A 23835-nucleotide genomic window follows, 5' to 3' on the forward strand; every position below is an offset into this window, starting at 1 on the left:
AGCAAAATGTATGAGACAGGTGAAATACCCTCAGACTTCAAGAAGAATATAATAATTCCAATCCAAAAGAAAGCAGGTGTTGACAGAAGTGAAAATTACCGAACTATCAGTTTAATAAGTCACAGCTGCAAAAAACTAACGCGAATTCTTTACAGACGAATAGAAAAACTAGTAGAAGCCGACCTCGGGGTAGATCAGTTTGGATTCTGTAGAAATATTGGAACACGTGAGGCAATACTGACTCTACGACTTATCTTAGAAGCAAGATTAAGGAAGGGCAAATCTATGTTTCTAGCATTTGTAGACTTAGAGAAACCTTTCGACAATGTCGACTGGAATACTCTCTTTCAAATTCTGAAGGTAGCAGGGTAAAAGACAGGGAGCGAAAGGCTATTTACAATTTGTACAGAAACCAGATGGCAGTTATAAGAGTCGAGTGACATGAAAGGGAAGCAGTGGTTGGGAAGGGAGTGAGGCAGGGTTGTAGTCTGTCCCCGATGTTATTCCATCTGTATATTGAGCAAGCAGTGAAGAAACAAAAGAAAAATTCGGAGTAGGTATTAAAATCCATGGAGAAGAAATAAAAACTTTGAGGTTCGCCGATGACATTGTAATTCTGTCAGAGACAGCAAAGGACTTGGAAGAGTTGAACGGAATGGATAGTGTCTTGAAAGGAGGATGTAAGATGAACATCAACAAAAGCAAAACGAGGATCATGGAATGTAGTCGAATTAGGTGGGGTGATGCTGAGGGAATTAGATTAGGAAATGAGACACTTAAAGTAGTAAAGGAGTTTTGCTATTCGGGGAGAAAAATAACTGATGATGGTCGAAGTAGAGAGGATATAAAATGTAGACTGGCAATGGCAAGGAAAGCGTTTCTGAAGAAGAGAAATTTGTTAACATCGAGTATAGATTTAAGTGTCAGGAAGTCGTTTCTGAAAGTAATTGTATGGAGTGTAGCCATGTATGGAAGTGAAACATGGACGATAAATAGTTTGGACAAGAAGAGAATAGAATCTTTCGAAATGTGGTGCTACAGAAGAATGCTGAAGATTAGATGGGTTGATCACATAACTAATGAGGAAGTATTGAATCGGATTGGAGAGAAGAGAAGTTTGTGGCAGAACTTGACCAGAAGAAGGGATCGGTCGGTAGGACATGTTCTGAGGCATCAAGGGATCACCAATTTAGTATTGGAGGGCAGCGTGGAGGGTAAAAATCGTAGAGGGAGACCAAGAGATGACTACACTAAGCAGATTCAGAAGGATGTAGGTTGCAGTAGGTACTGGGAGATGAAGAAGCCTGCACAGGATAGAGTAGCATGGAGAGCTGCATCAAACCAGTCTCAGGACTGAAGACCACAGCAACAACAATGGTGGCATCGTCGAAAGACAAACCAGCACAGTATCTGTTCACGACGCCACTATGACTTCATTGTATTGCGATACGTTTTAAACCAGATTTGAAGATGGTCATCGCTGACCGAAACCAGTAGTCTAAGAATTATCATAGGTGAAAATAATAGAAATTTATTCTACAGTTATTGTTCTATGTGGGGCCAAGTTGCAGCTTTTGGTTTGTGGATCGAGTTGTGGTTCACCCTCTACATCTCCGACGGCCACGTCGCTGTTTATGTGGAGGTCACTTGGTACTACTATAAAGAACGACGCCTTTTTGAAAAACCCTCAACGCACCATTGACTTCAAACAGCATATTTTACTAACACGCAAGTTTTAATACGTAAACAATCAAATACGAAAATTCTTTACTCAGCAATATGATATCTTTCGTCATTTTATTCCAACAAATTGTACCAATACAGAAACGTTTTTGAGAGATCCTAAGTGTGTTGCTAGTTTTTAAAAAGCATTTATTCGTAATACCTAAGTTATTATATAAAACCCAAGACGAAATCCAATATGGCGTCTTCCAAGTTCCAAACGATCACGAAAAACGATAGGCACCTCCTGCCGTGCTCGATACGGAGCGTGACGTCAAAATGACGTCACGTGTGCCTCGAGTGTTGTGGAGTGAGCGGCATTTGACGGTCAGAAGTTTGTTGGCCGGGAGCGCTTGGCGGCACAGGAAGCGGCAAGGTGAAGGGCAGCGGCCGACCGGCCGGCGGTGGCAGCAGCAGTAGGTCACCCGCTGGAGAAAGTTCACTCTCGCAGTCTGCTGCTATCACACGCGCCGCACCCTCCGCACGCACGTCCTTTCCACGCACTTGCCTTCACCGTGGACCTTTGTTCTCGGCGTCACTTCTGCTCTTTCAGTTAACGATTCCGCTAATGAACTCCAGTCTTGTTAACAGGGTCCTCCACGCGCTACGAAACCATTAGTTTCTGCCTGCACGACCGCACTCGCATTGTGATGCGACGCTGATTAGCATTCTGACGGTACCGAGGTTGTTGCTGTGGCGACGCTCAAAGTCGGCTGTGGTAGCTTTTACGGAATCGGAGGGCTGCGGGTTTCGTTAGGAATACCTCCTGGCACCGGCACGTCCACTGACAGTGCTTGCGACAAAGAGAGAGAACCCGACCGTGTCAGACATCAAGGTTAGTCAATTATTCAAAAACAGTCTTAATCGCATTTATTATTTTTATACCGCCAACCGGTTTCAACCCGACCTAGGGGTCATCTTCTGGGAGTTTACACCATTGGTCGACTGCTGGTGGTGTCACTCCTGTCTACATAACGGCAGGAAACTATCCTGCCCAGAAGACGATCCCTACGTCGGGTTGAAACCGGTTGGAGGTATAATAATAGTAAATGCCATTACGACTGTTTTTGAATAATTGATTAATGATACTAATCGCTGCTTCATCTCCACAACCATGTTGTCCAAAAATCAAGGTTAGTGCTGGCCATCGCAAGCAGGTAAGCACTGACGGAAAAAAATCACAACACCGAGAAGGAGTTGCGCGACATAAACGACAGTTGGTACGCATGTTTCTACAACAGAAAGATGATGTCTATTCAAATTTCGTGGCTGTTGCATAAGAGTGGCGCTAAGTACGCCACTATGAAGGACGCAAATCAGGTTTGCTTTAAGCTCACGCTGTTACGGTCGTGAGGGTTAGTTACCTTCCAGATTGGGCGTGGTGAGTTGATGTAAGACAAGAATGCCTTTAAGGAGACAAAAACGCCATTATCGACACCTCACCGACTGTAAGTTTGTACCAGGTCGTGTAGTAGGGCTACGAGAAGCTGGGTGTTCCTTCCTCGATACTGCAGAAAGACTTGGCAGGAATGTAGCCACTGTAATGACTACTGACATCGGTGGTCACGAATATGCCCGGGCGGTCACGTGGTACTACCGAGAGAGAAGAGCATAGTGTTAGCCGTGTGGCTCCAGCGCATCGTACTGCATCTGCACCAGCAATCTGAGCAGGACTTGATAACACAGTGACTCAACGAACTGTTACAAATACACTACTGGCCATTAAAATTGCTACACCACATAGATGACGTGCTACAAACGTGAAATTTAACCGACAGGAAGAAGATGCGGGGATGTGCAAATGATTAGCTTTTCAGAGCATTCACACAAGGTTGGCGCCGGTCGCGACACCTACAATGTGCTGACATCAGGAAAGTTTCCAACCGATTTCTCATACACAAACAGTAGTTGCCTGGTGAAACATCACGTTTACGACTTTGATAAAGGTCGGATTGTAGCCTATCGCGATTGCAGTTTATCGTATCGCAACATTGCTGCTCTCGTTGGTCGAGATCCAATGACTGTTAGCAGAATATGGAATCGGCGGGTTCAGGACGGTAATACGGAACGCCGTGCCGGATCCCAACGGCTTCCTATCACTAGCAGTCGAGATGACAGGCATCTTATCCGTATGGCTGTAACGGATCGTGCAGCCACGTCTCGATCCCTGAGACAACAGATGAGGACGTTTGCAAGACAACAACCATCTGCACGAACAGTTCGACGACGTTTGCAGCAGCATGGACTATCAGCTCGTAGACCGTGGCTGAGGTTACCCTTGACGCTACATCACAGACAGGAGCGCCTGCGATGGTGTACTCAACGACGAACCTGGGTGTACGAATGGCAAAACGTCATTTTTTCGGATCAATCCAGGTTCTGTTTGCAGCATCATGATGGTCGCATCCGTGTTTGGCGACATCGCGGTGAACGCACATTGGAAGCGTGTATTCGTCATCGCCATACTGGCGTATCACCCGCTGTGATGGTATGGGGTGCCATCGGTTACACCTCTGGGTCACCTCTTGTTCGCATTGGCGGCACTTTGAATAGTGGACGTTACATTTCAGATGCGTTACGGCCCCTGGCTCTACCCTTCATTCGATCCCTGCGAAACCCTACATTTCCGCAGGATAATGCACGACCGCAAGTTGCAGGTCCTGTACGGGTCTTCCTGGATACAGAAAATGTTCGACTGCTGCCCTAGCCAGCACATTCTCCAGATGTCTCACCAATTGAAAACGTCTGGTCCATGGTGTCCGAGCAACTGGCTCGTCACAATACGCCAGTCACTACTCTTGATGAACTGTGGTATCGTGTCGAAGCTGGATAGGCAGCTCTACCTGTTCACGCCGTCCAAGCTCCGTTTGACTCAATGCCCAGGCGTATCAAGGCCTTTATCACGGCCAGAGGTTGTTGTTCTGGATACTGATTCCTCAGGATCTATGCACCCAAATTGCGTGAAACTGTAATCACATGTCAGTTCTAGTATAATATATCTGTCCCATGAATACCCGTTTATTATCTGCATTTTTTCTTGGTGTAGCAATTTTAATGGCCAGTAGTGTAGATTATTTCAAGGACAGTTCCGAGCCAGACGCCCTGCAGCGTGCATTCCACTTATCCCAAACCACCGCCATTTGCAATTTCAGTTGTGTCAAGCAAAAGCTCATTGGAGGCGAGGGTGGAAGATTGTTGTGTTTTCTGGTGAAAGCTGTTTCTGCGTCGGTACCAGTGACGGCCGCGTGTTAGTCGGAAAGAAGCCAGTTGAGGGCCAGCAATCAATTTGTCTGCGTCCTGCACACTGTACCTACACCTGAAGTTACGATCTCGGGTGCGATTTCGTGTGACGGTTGGAACACTCTCTTGATTGTCCCACCTACCTTGACTGCAAATTTGTACGTCAGTCTGCTGATTCGACAAGATGCGCTGCCATTCACGGACAGCATTGCAGGCAGTATTTTCCAGCATGACAATACCTGCCCACATATCGCCGTTGTAACCCAGTATGCTCTACATAGTGTGAAAAGTGATGCCTTGGCTTCTAGATCGCCAGGTCTGTCTCCAACCGAGCGCATATGGGCCGTTCGTGATGGAACAAATATCATTATGAAGAACATTAGGAAGTGCTTCTAATTTAACATTGTTACCATGTTCCACCAAGCACTGACAGAAAATTCAGTTCATGTTATACCTTTTGATAAAACAATTCTATAACTGTTTTATGCATTTTGACATCTAAATAAAGACTCCACAAACATTTACAGTGCATGGGAAAGGGCAGTTGGTGGAAATATCGATTTCGGTCGTATTTCATTCGTGCATTCACCGAAGGAGAAATAACTACGTACAAGACACTGTACGTGCCTTAATCTCTCTTATCTTATTCCTACTATCCCTAAGTGAGATATACGCTATGGAAGCGTGATGGTCACCCAGTCTTCTGCGAATACTGGTTCCCTAAAGACATGCAACAGGGTTTCACAAGAATTACGTCGTGCTTTTTACGACGATTCCCATTTAATTTTCCCGAATATTTCTGGCTCATAACTACCCGTTACGCGACTCTAAATTTGCTCGTTGTCAAGCGGCTTTTTAGGCCGTCTCCAGGTGACAACTGAATGTCGCAAACACAGGTGTAATTTCTGCTCCTGTTTCAGGACAAAATGTCAAATGATTACGTATAATTTTCTTGGCTGTCAGTTTCGTATCCCAGTAATCCGTCCTTTTTCCGAGGTTTGATTGTGTACTGTAAGAACGCTTATTGAGTCCATGAATGGCTGTCATCAGATACTGCAATTTTTTCACTTTTTGCTCATGTAACCGACTTCAAATAATGACCATAATAATCGTAAGCTTCAGGAAGAGAGACTTTTAGGGAAGTGATTTTGAAAGTACGATAACGTCACTAAGGAGTAAAAACATTTTAAAAGGAAATTTAATCAAAATCCACCAATGCAGCGCATCAATGATTGTATTAAAAGATGATTCTGTAGGCACTGAAATTTTTAAGACAAATGCCTTTCCTGATACACGTCTGACGAGGAGATGATTTGACCGGAGAAGTTTTGTTGAGTATTCTACTCGTTCACCAAATCTCAAATCACTGGGGGGGGGGGGGGGGACATCAAAGATGTAATTGTCTCCCCCCCCCCCCCCCCCCCCAAACAAAAATAAAATCTGCAGCTTAATGTAGAAACTGAAAGATGTGTGCTCCAAATGAAATCCTCCATGCACTTTGTTATTCCGGTGGGGAGCTTTATCAACAATCTCTGGCAACTAATGGTCACTAGTTTGGACATTTGTAAACATCTTGCTGCAACAGACAAGATGTCTTTAGGTTCTTTACTTTATGTCTGCGTATTAATACGAAATTTTGTGTGAAATTTGAGTACATTTCTTGGGGTATATACTACAGAATCCGACACTAGTGCGATATGCTTTTCGTATTTAGCCCGCATCTCGTGGTCGTGCGGTAGCGTTCTCGCTTCCCACGCCCGGGTTCCCGGATTCGATTCCCGGCGGGGTCAGGGATTTTCTCTGCCTCGTGATGGCTGGGTGTTGTGTGCTGTCCTTAGGTTAGTTAGATTTAAGTAGTTCTAAGTTCTAGGGGACTGATGACCATAGACGTTAAGTCCCATAGTGCTCAGAGCCATTTGAACCATTTTTTTTCGTATTTAAACAGGCCTGATTCAGCTGCCCCTACATATGGTTTTTATGCAACGTGCCAACGTCTTCATAAACCGTGCGCGAGATTTTCGTATTCTCTCGCTCGCTACACGTTAATTCCACAGAAATAATTAATAGGAAATTTTTGTAGAAAATTTAGTATAACTAAATTTGGTACTGGGATACGTTTTCTCTAGAGGTCATAGTTTCAGAATTATTCAAGAAAAACGTACAAAAGGGAGCTTCAAATGCGTTTTTCTTGACTAACTCGAAAAGCGTGGCCTCCAGCAAAACATATCCCAGTCCAAAATTTAACTACATTGAATTTCCTACAAAAAGCTCCCATTCATTTCTGGACAGCGAGTAAGAGAATATGAAAACCTCGCAGTGGTTTTTGAAGGCGCTGTGGGTTGCATAAAGCACATAGGTAATGTTAACTGAATCACCTTTGAGGGTGATACTTTTAAAATGCAGTAATATGGTTCAGACTGACGAAAATGTAATCGATTCGAAGCCTCTTGGTAAGAATAAGGCACTTCAACGATCGACTGAGCACCCTATTACAGTTCGGTGCAACCAGATTTCACGCCAGTCTCCAGAGATAAATACTAAATGTGTCCATCCGCCCCGCGGTATTAGCCAAGCGGTTAGCCGGCACGGTAGCTCAGCGTATTCGGTCAGAGGGTTAGCTGCACTCTGTAATTAAAAAAAACAAACTGAGTTAATCGATCAACAGCCAACTTCAAAGGATGTCTTACGACGTCCACCCCGAACAGATGCAACGAATAAAAGCGAACAAACTGAGATTCTAAAAACAGCGGTCTAAGGCGCTGCAGTCATGGACTGTGCGGCTGGTTCCGGCGGAGGTTCGAGTCCTCCCTCGGGCATTGGTGTGTGTGTTTGTCCTTAGGATAGTTTAGGTTAAGTAGTGTGTAAGCTTAGGGACTGATGACCTTAGTAGGTAAGTCCCATAAGATTTCACACACATCTGAACTTTTTTTTTGTGTCCATCCAGTCTTGTACATCGAGAGCATAAGATTGTATGGCAATGTTACGTTTGTTAGATGATGACCATCATCCTTCAACAGTCGTATTGTCGAGAAGAATAGGCTGTGTGTTAGCACACTCTCTAGCTGCTCCTCCTCCAATGCGTTCACTATCGACGGAACCTTAAATTACAATTCATTCCTTCCGTTACAACGGCTGCAAAACTATTGGACGCTCAAAGCAACTGTAGCAGGCGAGATTTAACTTCGTATTTGTGGATTCCTAGCAAACTTTACAACTTCGTTTTTTCACCTTTATTTGAGGCGAAAGGCGTACACATTGTCTATGTTCTGCCATTTGGTACTCTGTTGCAATAATCTTGACCGATCATTTACCCCCACAAGTGATGCATGGTGTTCGTACGACACAGACGCTTTGCAGAAGTATAGTGTGCTGGTATCACCAGCGACTCTGAACATAGCGTCAATCCATGATTGCTTCAAACCGCGCAGTCGCTTCGCTCCTCTGCTCTGTGTGTGACGTCAATCGTAGAAGTTCGTTTAAGGCGCCACGTTATCGCACCATTACCTCGACGCGTTATCTGAGAGTAAACGCGCATCGTTTTCAAGTGCATAACTAGAAATGATACGAGCCGCGTCAGAATTTAGAATTTAGAGGCTCCCTGCTTACGGCGGCAGTTTATCAGAAACGTGGATGGCAGAGTGGCTTCTATTGTTCGCAGTTAATGCAGTCAACGGTTGCTCTTTCCCTTAGAATACCCTTTACCAGAGCACTTCTTTCGTCGAGGAGTGCTCTCTTTGCCTGTTCTATTGTATTTTTTATATCCACCCACCCTCGCCCACAAAGATTTTTTAAGCACCTGCTTCCTCGACCATCTTTCTACTTTTAACATAGATTGCATTCAATACATTATCAAATTATCGGGCCCAGTCCAACGTATACTTTAATTCACCGTTTATTAAGGAATTTAAGGAAATGTGACGAAGCGAGAGTGAGGCTCGCTTTACTTACGACTGCTCAGCTCAATATTCATCAGGACATGGCAAGTCACACCTGCATCTGCATGTTTCATTGATTCTAAGGCAACAGAAAATGAGACCGCAGCGGATATGAAGTGCTCGAGTGAGCGCCGAATCCATAATAAAGAGTACATGACGAAAAAAATATTATTGAAAACGCTACATAAAACCACCAAACTAAATGGAAAGAGTTACGTCGCAGCCGTCGGAGGTGCGATATATAGCACGCTCTGTGTAGTTTCGTGGCCTTCATTTCGTCTACTTCTTGTAAACTAATTTTGATGTTAAGTTCGTCGCAAATCTCATTTTTTTTACTCCTCATTACTTTCCTCTTTCTTTGGTCAATCCATATTCTGTGCTCATTGGGCTATTCAACCCTTTCAACAGATCCTGCAATTCTTCCTCGTCTTTTCTGAGGATAGCAATGTCACAGCGAATCTTAGTATTGATATCCTTCCAACTTGAATTCTAATCTCGCTCCCGAACCGTTGTTTTTATTTCCTTCATTGCTTGTTCGATGTACGAGTTGAACAGTTAGGGGGGAAACACTGCATTGCACTTTCTGTTTGAACAATTCTCCTTATTTACTTGCTTTTTCCATCTCTAGTGACACTATGTTATGTGAACAGAAACCGCTACTTGTTGCCACAAGGAACACAAATCCCTTTCAAAAGCTGAAGCGAGCAGGACCGACTAAGGGCAATCTGTCGTTATGACTCCTATTGCACGTGACTCATTGATCTGTGCGAGTGGCGTGTCTGGAAGGCACAGGTGCTGTCGTGACCACGTCACAGACGAAGGGTCTGTATTCACGTCTGAGGCTGCTAGAGGGCGAGACCCACGCTGGCCCGAGGTCATGAAACACTTCGGCATCTAAACTCCTGATAAAAAGAATTGAAGCACTCAGAAGGGGCGGAACAAAAGAAACGAAACTTCGTGGGTTGAGGGTATATGCTGTTATTTTAGTGACTACAGAATCGAATCAAATTTGGAAAGAACTTGACGGAATAGGAGTAGTGTCTGAAGCAGTGATTGTACTACTGGTGGATTCTGTCTGTGCTAGTACGAGAGTGAGTCAAATGAAAACCTTAAATTTGTAATTACAAACCGAAATTTCGCGCCGTTATCCTGTAAGTTGTGAGGGTGCTACAAACAGCGTGCAGAATGGCCTGTACGTAACAGCATAGTGCAGATGTATACATATCGTCGCAGTATCTGTATAAAGATAGCTACCCCACTTGCGACTTGCACCAGGGAAGAACGGCGTTCTGTTATTCGGGTTTTGCGTAGTGAAGGTGTGAAACCTATTGAAAGTCATCGACGAATGAAGGTTCAATATGGTGATGCATGTTTGTCACAGCAGCAAGTCTACGAATGGAGTAAGAAGTTCGCAGATGATGTGACTTCAGTGAAAGATGCTCCTCGTCCAGGTCAGGCACAACGAGTTGTGACTCCACAGAACATTGCAGCAGTTGAACCATAGTGAAGGAAAACCGCCGAGTGACACTGAATGACATTGCAGCATGTTTACAGATTAGTCATGGGTCAGCACACCACATTGTGCATGATGTGCTGCAGTTTCACAAATTGTCTGCAAGATGGGTTCCACGGCATCTGACTCCTGAACTGAGAGAACGATGTGTTGATGCTTGTGAAGAATGTATACGGCGCTTTGATCGAGAAGGTGATGGCTTCCTTGCAAGAATCGTTACTGGGGACGAAACCTGGGTTCACTTCCACCCACCGGAAACGAAGAGAGCGAGCAAGGAATGGCGCCATTCCTCATTACCAAATCAAAGAAGTTTCGAACAGAACCATCAGCAGGGAAGGTTATGCTGACTCTCTTTTGGGACGAAAAAGGCGTTATTTTGGAGCATTACCTGCCTAGAGGGACCACTGTCATCAGTGCATCATACACAGATCTCCTAACCAATCATCTGCGGCCTGCAGTCAAATCAAAGCGACATGGATTGCTGTCAGCAGGTGTCCTTTTGGACAATGCAAGGCCCCGCAATGCCCGTACAACAGTTGCAACAATCACAGACCGTGCATTTTGACTGTCTTCCTCATCCACCATACTCACCAGACCTTGCCCCCAAGTGATTTCCATATGTCTGGACCACTCAAAGACGCAATGGGAGGAAAGAAGTTCTGTTCTGATGAAAAGGTCCGCCAGGCGGTGCACGAGTGGTTGCGCGGACCACCAAAAGAATTTTTTTTCTAAAGGAATTTATGCACTTTTGTAATCGCTGGAGGACTTGCATTGAGCGTGGGGGAGATTATGTTCAAAAGTGATACATATTTGTACCACTTCTGCTCAATAAATAACAATTAAAAAATATTTAAGGTTTTCATTTGACTCACCCTCGTAGTTCTTTCTGCATACGGTGCTAAATAAACGTAGTACCTTTGTTTCAATTAAACAGTTAAGATATTGCCATTGTTATTGAAAGCTGTGCTGCACACTCTTCATACCGTTGCGCACATGTCAGCACGTACGAGATTTCCTCCTGTTCAGAAAACAGGAGTCCTGCTGCAGTCAATCGCGTACGCCTTTTATCACCTTTCTCCCTTTTAGCGGCCCGGGACAGCAGTGCCATTGTCGGGAAGGAGACACGGAGGAAAGCGCTTTGTCGACTTGTCCTTGCCTACCACGCGCTACGTGCCTTTCGCTCGTGAAACCTCTAGACCGCTCGCGCTTCTATCCTGTCCGGCCGTGCTCTTTCCTCTCGTTCCGGAACCGGCGGATGATCTCACAGACAGCCAGAGATTTTGCCCTTGGAACCGATGACGTCATTATCGTAAGACGACTCCCCTCTTACTTGTAGATCGTCAGCTCTTTGTGCTGGGAACGGGTGTCGCTGTTCTCATTTTCTCTCCAGTCAGATCCTTGAAAAAATCGTCGTGTTTTGATCTAAGAGTTAGAAGGTTTGAGCGGTTTCTGTAATGCTTAAAACGGAAGGAAAGTGGTTACAGGTATCACCGCAAGCATACAGCACGAGTGACGTCACACTGGTTTATTTAAGAGACAATGTAGTTACATTGACGAGAAACTGGCAAATTTTCATAGCAACGATACTGGCAGTTCATCGTCGGAATAGGACGAACTGTATTCAGACATTATTAACACATTCAGACACACTTATTATCAATTAATTTAACCTATGGTCAGTTTCAGTAGCTACACACTTCATAATTATTTTTGAAATTAATATATCATTTTCGTGCAGAATAATGGGTAAACTGGTCGATAATGGTTGATGGTGTGTATCTGCTGTAAGGAGGTCGTTTGCTGTTTTCCAAACTTTCGGTGAAGATGGCTCGCCAATGATCCGTAATTAAATTTAATGTTGATTATGGAACTTCGTTTTATTCATTTCACCTGTGTGGAGCCAGGCCTTCGAGGGAACGTTGAGTTGTAATTGTCCATAACACTTCCCTTTACTGCGTCTGATTTTTGATATCCGCTTTGCTTTACTGTGGAGCCAAGAAGTCTACTGGTTTTGCATCTCAAATTTGGCAAGAAAGCGGCTGTACGAAGATGTGTTCGTTTGTTCTTCGCAGAGTTTAGAAATACTTCTGTTCCCTCCTTCGTCGTCGTAACTGCACTGAAACAACAAATGAGCTTCAAATACCGTATATCTTCCTCTTTTCCTTCTCTCCGCGGCTATGCCGCGGGTTTTGCTCCCTTTTGGGGTCGATCAGTAGGCTTAACACATTCTGGAGCTTCCAGGAGACTTTTAATACGGTTTTCAAGTAAAAAACCACCGGAACGTGACCGAATACTGAGCTCCTTATGGCAACAACTAGCGGTTTCTGTTCACATAACATAGTGTCACCAGGGATGGAAAAAGCAAATAAATAAGGAGAATTGTTAAAACAGAAAGTGCCTTCAGTAAAAAGAAGAAGATATTGAAGTCAAAACTTGTTGTTGTTGTGATCTTCAGTCCAGAGACTGGTTTGATGCGGCTCTCCATGCTATTCTATCCTGTGCGAGCTTCATCATTTCCCAGTACCTACTGCAACCTACATCCTTCTGTATCTGTTTAGTGTAATCATCTCTTGGTCTCCCCCTACGATATTTACCCTCTACGCTGCCCTCCAATAGTAAATTGGTGATCCCTTGATGCCTCTGAACATGTCCTACCAACCGATCCCTTCTTCTTGTCAAGTTGTGCCACAAACTCCTCTTCTCCCCAACTCTATTCAATACCTCCTCATTACTTATGTGATCTACTCATATTGCTCACGCAACAAATTGCTTTCATTTATTATAAAGAACGCAACTGAATTATGTGATGTACCTCTAAACAGACTAGTTTTGCTCTGCCGAAAATAACAGCATGAAGTTTTCATGTTTCTTTCTTTCTTGCTTCTTCTTGTCAAGTTGTGCCACAAACTCCTCTTCTCCCCAATTCTGTTGAATACCTCCTCATTAGTTATGTGATCTACTCATATTGCTGACGCAACAAACTGCTTTCATTTATTGTAAAGAACGCAACTGAATTATGTGATGTACCTCTAAACAGACTAGTTTTGCTCTGCCGAAAATAACAGCATGAAGTTTTCATGTTTCTTTCTTTCTTGCGAGAGTGATGGAAGGAACAAAGTCTAATCGTGTTCAAGGAATTATCGTAGCATTCCCTTGAAATGATTCACTGAAGCAGTGAAACAAGCGTGATGGCCGCACCAAAGATATTACTTCTCTGAGATACGAATATGACGTTTCGTCGCTGTCGTACTTCAGTCTGAATTTTTATTGTTTCGTAGTTTTTGTAGTTTGTCGCTATTTTTTCTACCTAAGATAAAACTGTCGGCCGTCTTTCGGTAACTTTCGTTCGGCCTTCATTGCCCAGCTTGTTGCGTGGTTTTTTTCCCATTAGACTGGTTTTGGCCTTGACGTCTGCTCTATGTCATTACATAAAGACGTCCCACGACGAGAGAGGCATTTTACGTAAGGCGTTATTCTGATACTTGGACATGAATCACTGCACTGCGCGATCCCGTAGCTGTAACCTCCGATGTAAGAGTGACTCCCTATCATTTGCCTCGAATTTTCTTCCATTATAAAACACCTGCCTTATACAGAGGACCTGCACGCCGTTTGTGAAACGTATAGCTGAAGCCATGTCCTGTCAGCGTAAAAGTACACAGTACTTCTGACTTACAGCTAACCAGACAATTCGGTTAGTCGAGAAACGTGTTATTAAGTGCTTCCGCCACTAAACCTGGTAACTGAATCTCATCAGCATTCACAATGATTTCATCTGAAGTTCCTAAGATGCGTAAAGTATACCAGTCTGAAGTTCTGATTACGATGTGAAACATATATATTTATATAAAGTGCTGCTAACGCTACTATTACACCAAGCTGAAGCTCTGATTACGACGTTAAACATATGTATAATGTGCTGGTGATGTTACTCCATAGTAAAGGAAATGTGGAGACGACAGTTTTCGCTACTCTCCAGTGATTCATTTGCGATGAAAGCAGTACGTTTCATCAAACAAAGAGAGTAAAAATAAAATGATCGTGACGCCCAGCATAAGTACCCGTAATTTACTGGTAAATAGTTCTCAGGTGATCAAGGAATTTGTGTACAATTTGTCAAAAAACTTGGTTGCCTAACGAGAACTGGTTGAGATATATTTTCATAGTTCGCCATTCACCTTACGGGAGGCAGGTCGGTTATAAATATCCATCGCCCGTAATGTTCTCCCTGATGCATTGCATATAGGACGTAGGAGCAGTGGTTCGAGAGCGAACGTAGGCTCTCTGGGTTACCTCTTTCGGAGATTAATTGCATTTTCTTCATCAGGAGCACACTTTTTCGGTGACTTAATACCCTGAGCAGCCGCTAAAGAAGAGTGCTTCTCGAAGACATCTCACAGCAAGACCAAATGTTTTGACGCGTAGAAACTGAAGCGAATTGTTGCCCTGCACCTCGGAATACTCTGTTTATTAATTGGATGCGTAATTTAAAGTTCGTACTGTTATGTTTGATGTTCTCTACTATTCGTAGAGACTGTGAAAACTTCCCTGTAGTACGCTTCATTAGCTCTAAACATTTTGATCTTCATGATTAGGAACCATATGACTCAGCTGATTCTGAAATACGATTTCAAGGAAGAATTTTGATGATTAGATGAGTAGATTGAGTGATCTATGAAGATGTACTGAATATAACTGAGAGGAAAAGAGTCTCATGAGACGAGTTGACTAAAGAACGGGTTAGTTCGATAGAAAAACTCCTTAGACGTCGGGGGATAATAAGTTTTGTTTAATTTTTATTTACTTATTTATTTATTTTTGAGTCATTAGCATCTGACTAGTTTGACGTGGCCCGCCACGAGTTCCTCTCCTGTTTCAAGCTTTTCAAGTCAGAGTAGCACTATCAATCTACGTCCTCAGTTATTTTCTCGATGTATTCGGACCTCTGTCTTCCTCTATAGTTCTACCCCCAACAGCTCCCTCTAGTACCGTGGAAGATATTCCCTTATGTCTTAACACATTTTCTGTCATCCTGTTCCTTCTTCTTGTCAGTGTTTTCCATGTCCTCCTTTGCTCGCCGATTCTGCGGAAAACCTCCTCAATCTTACCCTATCATTCCATCTAACTTTCAACGTTCTTTATACAACACCACATCTGAAATGCTTCGATTCTCTTCTGTTCCGTTGTGTTGTCTTCTGTTCAGTTTAGTAATGGAGGGAAACACGGAGGGAAGAGGGAGGTTAATTTATAAAGGGAAACTTGAGTACGGCAAGCAGTTTCGAATGCGTGTTGGAAGCACTAGGTATGCAGAGGTGAACAGGCCTGCAAAATACAGGATGATCAAAAAGTCAGTATATATTTGAAAACTTAATAAACCACGGAATAATGTAGATAGAGAGGTAAAAATTGACACACATGCTTGGAGTGACTGAGGTTTTATTAGAACCAAAAAAACAATGTCTACAAAATGTCCGAAAGATGGCGAGTGAAAGATCTCTTGCGCGCGTCGTTTGGTGATGATCGCGTGTTCACCCGCCACTTTCGTCATGCTTAGCCTGCCAGGTCCCCAGACCTCAGTCCGTGCGATTATTGACTTTGGGGTTACCTGAAGTCGCAAGTGTATCGTGATTGACCGACATCTCTAGGGATGCTGAAAGACAACATCCGACGCCAATGCCTCACCATAACTCCGGACATGCTTTACAGTGCTGTTCGCAACATTATTCCTCGACTACAGCTATTGTTGAGAAATGATGGTGGAGATATTGAGTATTTCCTGTAAAGAACATCATCTTTGCTTTGTCTTACTTCGTTATGCTAATTATTGCTATTCTGATCAGATGAAGAGCCATCTGTGGGACATTTTTTGATATTTTGTATTTTTTTGGTTCTAATAAAACCCCATGTCATTCCAAGCATGCGTGTCAATTTGTAACTCTCTATCTACATTATTCCATGATTTATTCAGTTTTCAAATTTGTACTGACTTTTGGATCACCCGGTATATTCTAGCTTGAAGAGCTCTAGAAACTAAAGGCGACGTGATAAGGATGCAAATACGCGTCCGCTGTTTTAAAATTGTCATACTCGATGAGTCTTTGGGATTGGTCGACGAATACCAGTAGCTGCACCCGCGAGAAGAGGCGTACGTCATGTGGCATTTTCATATTTTGCCACAGGCAGCAGTGTTTCATCGTTGCTTCCTGTCCCCGTAAATCTGCAAGCGCATAGAAATTAGCATTGTCATAAGCATATTAGAACAAATAAGCCCTCGGTCAATTTTGACTTAATATTTGTGACCGAGGGCTTATTTGTTCTAATATAATTCTGACACGGTCACTGAACCTTGGCAGCTATGTTCAAAAATTTTATTGTCATAAACATTAGCATACAGCCTGCCATAGATTGGCGAAGTGGCATTTTCAGTGTGAGAGCAGCGAGCGCAGGCGCCTGTTGCTGCCGTGTAAACAAAGAGCTGCGGCCGTCCTTGCAGACAGGCGGTTCTGTGGTGGGTAGCGAGCTAGCGGCCGTCAGCTGCGCCAGGTTGCCTCGCCTGACAGCGGCCGCCGCTGTGTGTTGCAGAGTCCTGGGGCGCTCCACCACAAGGACGTGTTGGGCAAGTACGGCGGGGGCGGCTCCGGCGGCAAAGCGGTGCCCGCGCCGCATGTCGGCGGCGGTGGTGGGGGCGGCGGGGGCGGCGGCGGCCACGGGAGGCCCCTCATCCAGCCGCCACACCCCAAGGCGGAGGTACGTACTCGCTGTCCCGTAAGTTCCCTCGTCACCGAGCGAGAAAATGATTGTTTGTATACTCTAACACGCACGTTCACTGTCGGACTTACACATAGGTCAGATAGTGGTTCTAAAAGAAAGATGGCGTCTTTGTATTTTCTGGAGACTTGGTCACACACACAAACACACACATCGGCACACACAAACAAGGAAACGAAATGCGGGTGGTAGCTACGAGGACCATACTGGAAGTAATCTGCAACAATTCTGAAAATTTTTAGTCTTTATTTTCTAGACGAACCAAACACATCATCTTAATCTACACACTGTATCACTTTTCAACGTAGTCTCCATTTTTCTGCACACATTTTTCCTGTAGTTCTGAAAGTTTGAAAATACCGTTACGATATAACTCCGTTACGGCTTCCCGAAGACTCTGCCCCACTGCTCCACGAACATCCTGCATCATCTGGAAGCGTTGGCCTCGCATCTGTTGTGTAACAGCACAAAAAAAGATGATAGTCGGAGGATGCCAAGTCGGGATTGCAGGGAGGATGTGCAAGAGTTTTCCTCCCAAATGTTCTGGTCTTCTCCAGAGTGAGAGCAGCAGTGTGAAGACGCACCCTGTCCTATTCCAGGGCGATCTTCCTAGGGTTTCTATCGCGCAATGCACGACGGAGCTTTAATACTGCCGGGATGTAGCGGACAGCGTTTACACCAGGGTCAGAACTTTAATAGTGGCAACTATTTATTTACAGCTCGTACAAAATAGATACGTGTTTCAAAGTTTTACTGATCTTCAGAGTAGTCACCAGCATTATGTGTAACACGTTGCCAGCGATGTGGAAGCCGTAGGATACTCTTAGCAGTGCCAGTTGTGGTGGCAGTTCGAGGTGCACGGTCTATTACCCGACGAATTTGTAACATTCTGAATGGCGTGAAGTGTTTCCTCCAGTTTAGAAATCGAGTTGAACTTACGAGGGCTTAAGTCAGGGGAGTGAAGTAGGTGGTATAGCATTTAGCAGTCCCATCAGTCAAACAAATCAGTAACAGCTTGCACTGTACGTGCTTGAGCATTGTCCTGCAAAGTGATTGTCAGGTCCTGCGGAAAGTGTCATCGCTTCTGTCTCTAAGCTGGTCGTAGGTTGTGTTGCAAAAATGAACAGTGCAGAGACAGAAGTGATGACATTTTTTGTAGGATCTGACCATCGTCACCAGGTACCACAAGCTTTTTCGGTTCTTCGCCTCGGTATAGTTTTCCTCTTTTCCTACAAAGGAGTAGGCGTACAGGGGAAATGGAGGGGGGGGGGGGGAGCGCTGTTTGTAAACCCGACCCTGCTCACACAGTGTACGAAGAGAAGAGTATATTCCTGGAAGAAGGTTGTATTTCATAAGGACCAACGGCTGAAGATGAAATAAATATTAAGTACCGGCTTCGATCATCCATTTTTCTGTACGATAAAAAAACATAAAATGATAAAATAAAATAAAGCCACCGTTCGGCTTGCAGACTCCACAGTAAAATTCCACAATAAGAACATTGTCATACAGAGAGTTGCACATAATTTCATGGTACTTGAAGACGAATAGTTGTTCGAAATCGATATTGTAAAGATTTACTTTATCAGCAGCTTATGGCTGTTTTTCAAATAACTACTGGCTGTGGCGTACTGAACTTATGTAATAAGAATTTGTTATCACCTCCACTCTTCTTACTGTACGCATCTCCGCTGAACACCCGAAGTTATAACTGCGCTCATGTTTCGGAATGCGGCTCTGGACAAATAATTTTCTAAGCGACTTCTTAACGCAAATGATACAACAGTTTCCTTCCTTCGGATCCTTCTCCCTGGCGAAGACCGTTTAGCAAACACTACGGTCATTGTTGTTCTTCCATCCGCCAGACGCGTCCATACCATGTCAGCGCTCGAGCATTAATCCTATCTGTGACTGGTTGCACAGCAACCATCTCCATTCTTACATGAACATTAATCCTATCTGTGACTGGTTGCACAGCAACCATCTCCATTCTTACATGTTCATCTTCAGTCGCCCTCATAGTCCGTCGCAACCCGTCCATTTCGAGATCCTTACAGTAAGCACGGACTCAAAAAGGAATCTGAATGCACCGGCTGTCGATTACTCTTGGGAAATCTCGGAAACGGCATTATTTATCCAATTGTGTCTTTTGTATTGAGGCTTGACGGATGAGGTAGTATTGGGGAGCGAAATTAACTGTTAGTGAATGACAAAATGATTTTGATATTTCGCGACAAATGGGTTTCGTACGCTTGCTATTTGTTAATATCTACTACGTGTTCTGGCTTTCTCCTAACTGAAAAAAATGGTTCAGATGGCTCTGATCACTATGGTACTTAACATATGAGGTCATCAGTCCCCTAGAATTTAGAACTACTTAAATCTAACTAACCTAAGGACATCACACACATCCATGCCAGAGGCAGGATTTGAACCTGCGACCGTAGCTGTCGCGCGGTTGCAGACTGGGGCGCCTAGAACTGGTCGGCCACTCCGACCGACCTCCTAACTGAACTGATACCTCTGCCTTAGGGGTTAGGATGCAAGACTTGTCTATGAAGATTATTTCTGGATGGGGGATGGGGTATTAATGGGCAGCTGCCCTCCCTCGTTGTTTTTGATCATTTCTCGTCGGGCTTTTTGCTCCAGCAACTCCTCCATTTGCTCTCACATGTATATTCGTCTCTTCAACTCTTACATGTTAGTATCATTTTGATATCGTTTACTGTCAAAATTTTTACTCTCCAGTGCGATAACGCCATTTCCTGGGGACATAGGCTTCCGCTGCCCCTCGCAGACAGTGCACCGAATCCTTCAATTCACCGGAGCAAGCTTTTATTATCGCGCCGCCCTTACCAAAGTCGCCTCCTCCCATCTTCACCAGCCTGCTCGCCCGACATGCTCCTCCAGCAAAGCAGAGACGGTGCCGTTGGTGATGGGCAGGCGAGCAGGGCAGCAGGTGAATGAGCGTCGGCGGCTCCCACGGGAAGGCCGCGGCACTGCTGGACCACGCCCTCACGCCCGCCCCTGCAACCGCGGACTCTCGCTGGCGTCTCGTTACGCTGGCTACCGGCCAGCGTGTCTGCCAGCATTCGTAACCTCAACCCTGCTGGAGAGCACAGGACACAGACCAGGCGGAAACACTGCAACAGCTAGAGGCAAGAGTTTGCGAGAGAGCAAGGCCGTACTCACTATCTCAGCAAAACTATCTGGAAACCCCTCCGTAAAGCCGAATTGACCACTAGATGTCACGCCAGGCGGGGAGTATTGTGTCAACAGAGAAGCACAGCAGAATGGATCGGTCAGCAGAGGTCAGTGACTTCAGACGCGTACTAGTCATCCGAATAACAAATCCATCAGGGAGATTTCAACCGTTCTGCATTAGGCCGAGTCGATACTGGTGACGTGACTGTGAAACGTAAATTCGAACACCCAAGATTGAACAAAGGTTGTCGATAAAAAACCGGTGCATCGATATTTTACCAAAAAGGGGGGGGGGGGGGGGGAATCGCAGGTGGTGTTCGTGAATGGGATAACAATACTCCTGATGTGAAAAAACAGCACACCTGTTGCGTTAAAAAATTATAAAAAAACAAGAACAGTTTTTAACGTAACTAGTGTGCTATTTCTTCACATCATTATTCTTCAAAGCAGTTACTGAAAATCAGTCAATAAAATTCTTCTGGGTTTGAGGCCGCATTGTCAACTATAAAATTCAGACGTTTCGGCGTCTGTTGCAAGACGGCTTCCTCAGGGTGTACTGTCCGACTTAGCAGTACACCCTGAGGAAGTCGTGTTGCAACAGTCGCCGAAACGTCGGAATTTTATAGTTGACAATGCGGCCTCAAACCCAGAAGAATTTTATTGACTGTGACAACGGTCGCGGAAGCCTAGGTTTACAGTTGCTGAAAATGATGGAATGTAATCTACATGACAATATTGGTCTTTGCGATGAGCGGAGACATATGAGGGGAAATGCTGATGTAATTGGCGTGTGTGTGTGTGTGTGTGTGTGTGTGTGTGTGTGTGTGTGTGTGTGTGTGTGTGTGTGTGTGTGTGTGTGTGGGTGGGTGGGTGTGTGAATTCCTAAGGGCCCAAACTGCTGAGGTCATCGGTCCGTAGACTTACACACTACTTAAACTAAGCTATGCTAAGAGCAACACCCACACCCATGCCCAAGGGAGGACTCGATCCTCCGACGGGAGGGGCCGCGCAATCTGTGCATGGCGCCTCTCACCACGTGGCTGCAGTCGGCGCTCGGCGCTACCAACAGAAACTGCAACATTTAATTTCACCAAGCAATTGTGACGCTACAAGTTCTAGTTCGCTGGCGTTGGCAGAAATGAAAATACAGGGAAGGCGTCATACAGTGGTCGGGACATATCCGATATCTGACGAAACCACGGGACCTTCTACTGCGTCACTTAAATGCACCATTGGTAGCAAAGTGGTTATCGCCAAACATGAGCTTACATCGTTTTCCTTTCAGTTCTTGCTCTAAGGGGCGTGGGTAGGCAGCTAGCTTGTTGAGGTACAGAATATCTAATAATAATTCAATACTTAAATATACAGTTCCAAAACCGGCATTATGAAACTTCCTGGCAGATTAAAACTGTGTGCCCGACCGAGACTCGAACTCGGGACCTTTCCTTTCGCGGGCAAGTGCTCTACCAACTGAGCTACCGAAGCACGACTCACGCCCGGTACTCACAGCTTTACTTCTGCCAGTACCTCGTCTCCTACCTTCCAAATTTATATTTACAATATGCAGCTGATATTTTTATATGCAAAAAGGCCGAAACATTTTTTCGATGTATCGATACGTTTTTCGTATATGTCGAGGTACGATTATGATATCCTCCTTAAATATCGAGGTATCGGATTCCTGAGGTTTTAAATAATATCAAAAATCCTAGAATGAACGAAGACCATGTAGACCTCATATACTAACGGACCGGAACCGTGGAGCATTGCAGAGGGCTCACGTAGTCTATAGTTCTACAGCTGTCAAGAAGATGACCCCCCCTCCCCATAGTGGCACAGTGTTTCAAGCAGTGATTCGCAGAGATGATGGCGTATGCGGAAACGACCGTCAACTTGTTGTACCAAGAAACGTCATTCATCCGACCACGGTCCAGACGTAATTGACAACGTCCTTGGGTTTACATGAGAATGTGCTCCGAAACACTTGGGCCCGCACCAGCTTTGTTCTCAGTCAATATATCTGCCCATCCTGCTTTACAAACCACAGTTCGTGGTGAGGCGTCGATATCGGACACCTACATCTGGAGTCCCGAACTATGGCGGTAGATTTTAGGCTCGTTCTGCGCATCTACGCTTATGCTCATAAATTAAGGATAATGCTGATACATGGTGAAACAACGCTCTGGTGGGCTGTTTGCGGGTTTACTTCACCCCGGGGTATGACCATGCGGTGCATTTGACCTGCGGTCGTCGCACGGTGGCGCTGGCAGCAGTCCACGTACACAGAGGTGTGTTGGTGCATGTCAGAGTACGGTGCAGCGAGTAAGTGCACAGACGTTTTCAGACGTGCTAATGGTGACTGTGTGTTGAAAATGTCTCACAGAACACATATTGATGACGTTATGAGGGGTAGAATACTAGGGCCACTGGAGGCTGGTCAAACACAGCAGGTCGTAGCACGGGCCAACCGTGTGCCACAAAGTGTGATTTCAAGATTATGGCAACGATTCCAGCAGACAGAAACGTGTCCAAGCGCTACAGTACGGGACATCCACAGTTTACAACTCCACAAGAAGACCGATATCTCACCATCAGTGCCCGCAGACAGCCACGGAGTACTGCAGGTAGCCTTGCTCGGGACCTTACAGCAGCCACTGGAACAGTTGTCTCCAGACCGACAGTCTACAGAAGACTGAACAGACATGGTTCATTAACTACAAGGTGCATTCCACTGACTCCTGGTCACAGGAGATCCCATAAACCCAGGTGTCAAGAACACAGTGCATGGTCATTGGAACAGTGGTCCCAGGTTATGTTCACGGACGAGTCCAGGTATAGCCTGAACAGTGATTCTCGCCAGGTTTTCATCTGGCGTGAAACAGGAACCAGATACCAACCCCTTAATGTCCTTGAAAGGGACCTGTATGGTGTTGAGTGGGATTATGATTGGTGCACGTACACCCCTGCATGTCTTTGACGGAGGAACTGTAACAGGTCAGCTGTATCGGGACGTCATTTTGCCCAAATATGTCCACCTTTTCAGAGGTGCAGTGGGTCCCACCTTCCCTCTGATGGATGATAATGCACGGCCCCACCGAGCTGCCATCGTGGAGGAGTATCATGAAACAGAAGATATCAGGCGAATGGAGTGGCCTGCCTGTTCTCCAGACCTAAACCCCATCGAGCACGTCTGGAATGCTCTCGGTCGACGTATCGCTGCACGTCTGCAAACCTCTACGACACTTCAGGAGCTCCGACAGGCATTGGTGCAAGAGATCATATCCCATATTGATCTCGGGGTACACGCGCAGAAAACAGTGGCGTTTTGTAGCACATGTGTTTCCGGACGGTTTTCTCAACTTATCACCAATACAGGGGACTTACAGATCTGTGTCGTGTGTGTTCCCCATGTGCCTATGCTAGTTTTGCGTAGTGCCATGTTGTGTGGCACCA

General features: G+C 45.0%; 1 protein-coding gene across 2 annotated transcripts in view; it reads left to right on the top strand.

Annotated features, from left to right (window-relative positions):
• The window catches only part of LOC126268114 (dual specificity tyrosine-phosphorylation-regulated kinase 4-like), a 413129-nt gene that overhangs the window by 233641 nt on the left and 155653 nt on the right, over positions 1-23835 (top strand). For both annotated transcript variants that reach the window (XM_049973636.1, XM_049973638.1), the window contains exon 2: positions 16993-17157. In XM_049973636.1, the coding sequence (XP_049829593.1) occupies positions 16993-17157 (165 nt within the window). The remainder of the gene's footprint in view (positions 1-16992; positions 17158-23835) is intronic.

This window comes from Schistocerca gregaria, chromosome 4 (genome assembly GCF_023897955.1).
Source record: "Schistocerca gregaria isolate iqSchGreg1 chromosome 4, iqSchGreg1.2, whole genome shotgun sequence".
Classification (NCBI taxonomy): Eukaryota; Metazoa; Arthropoda; class Insecta; order Orthoptera; family Acrididae; genus Schistocerca; species Schistocerca gregaria.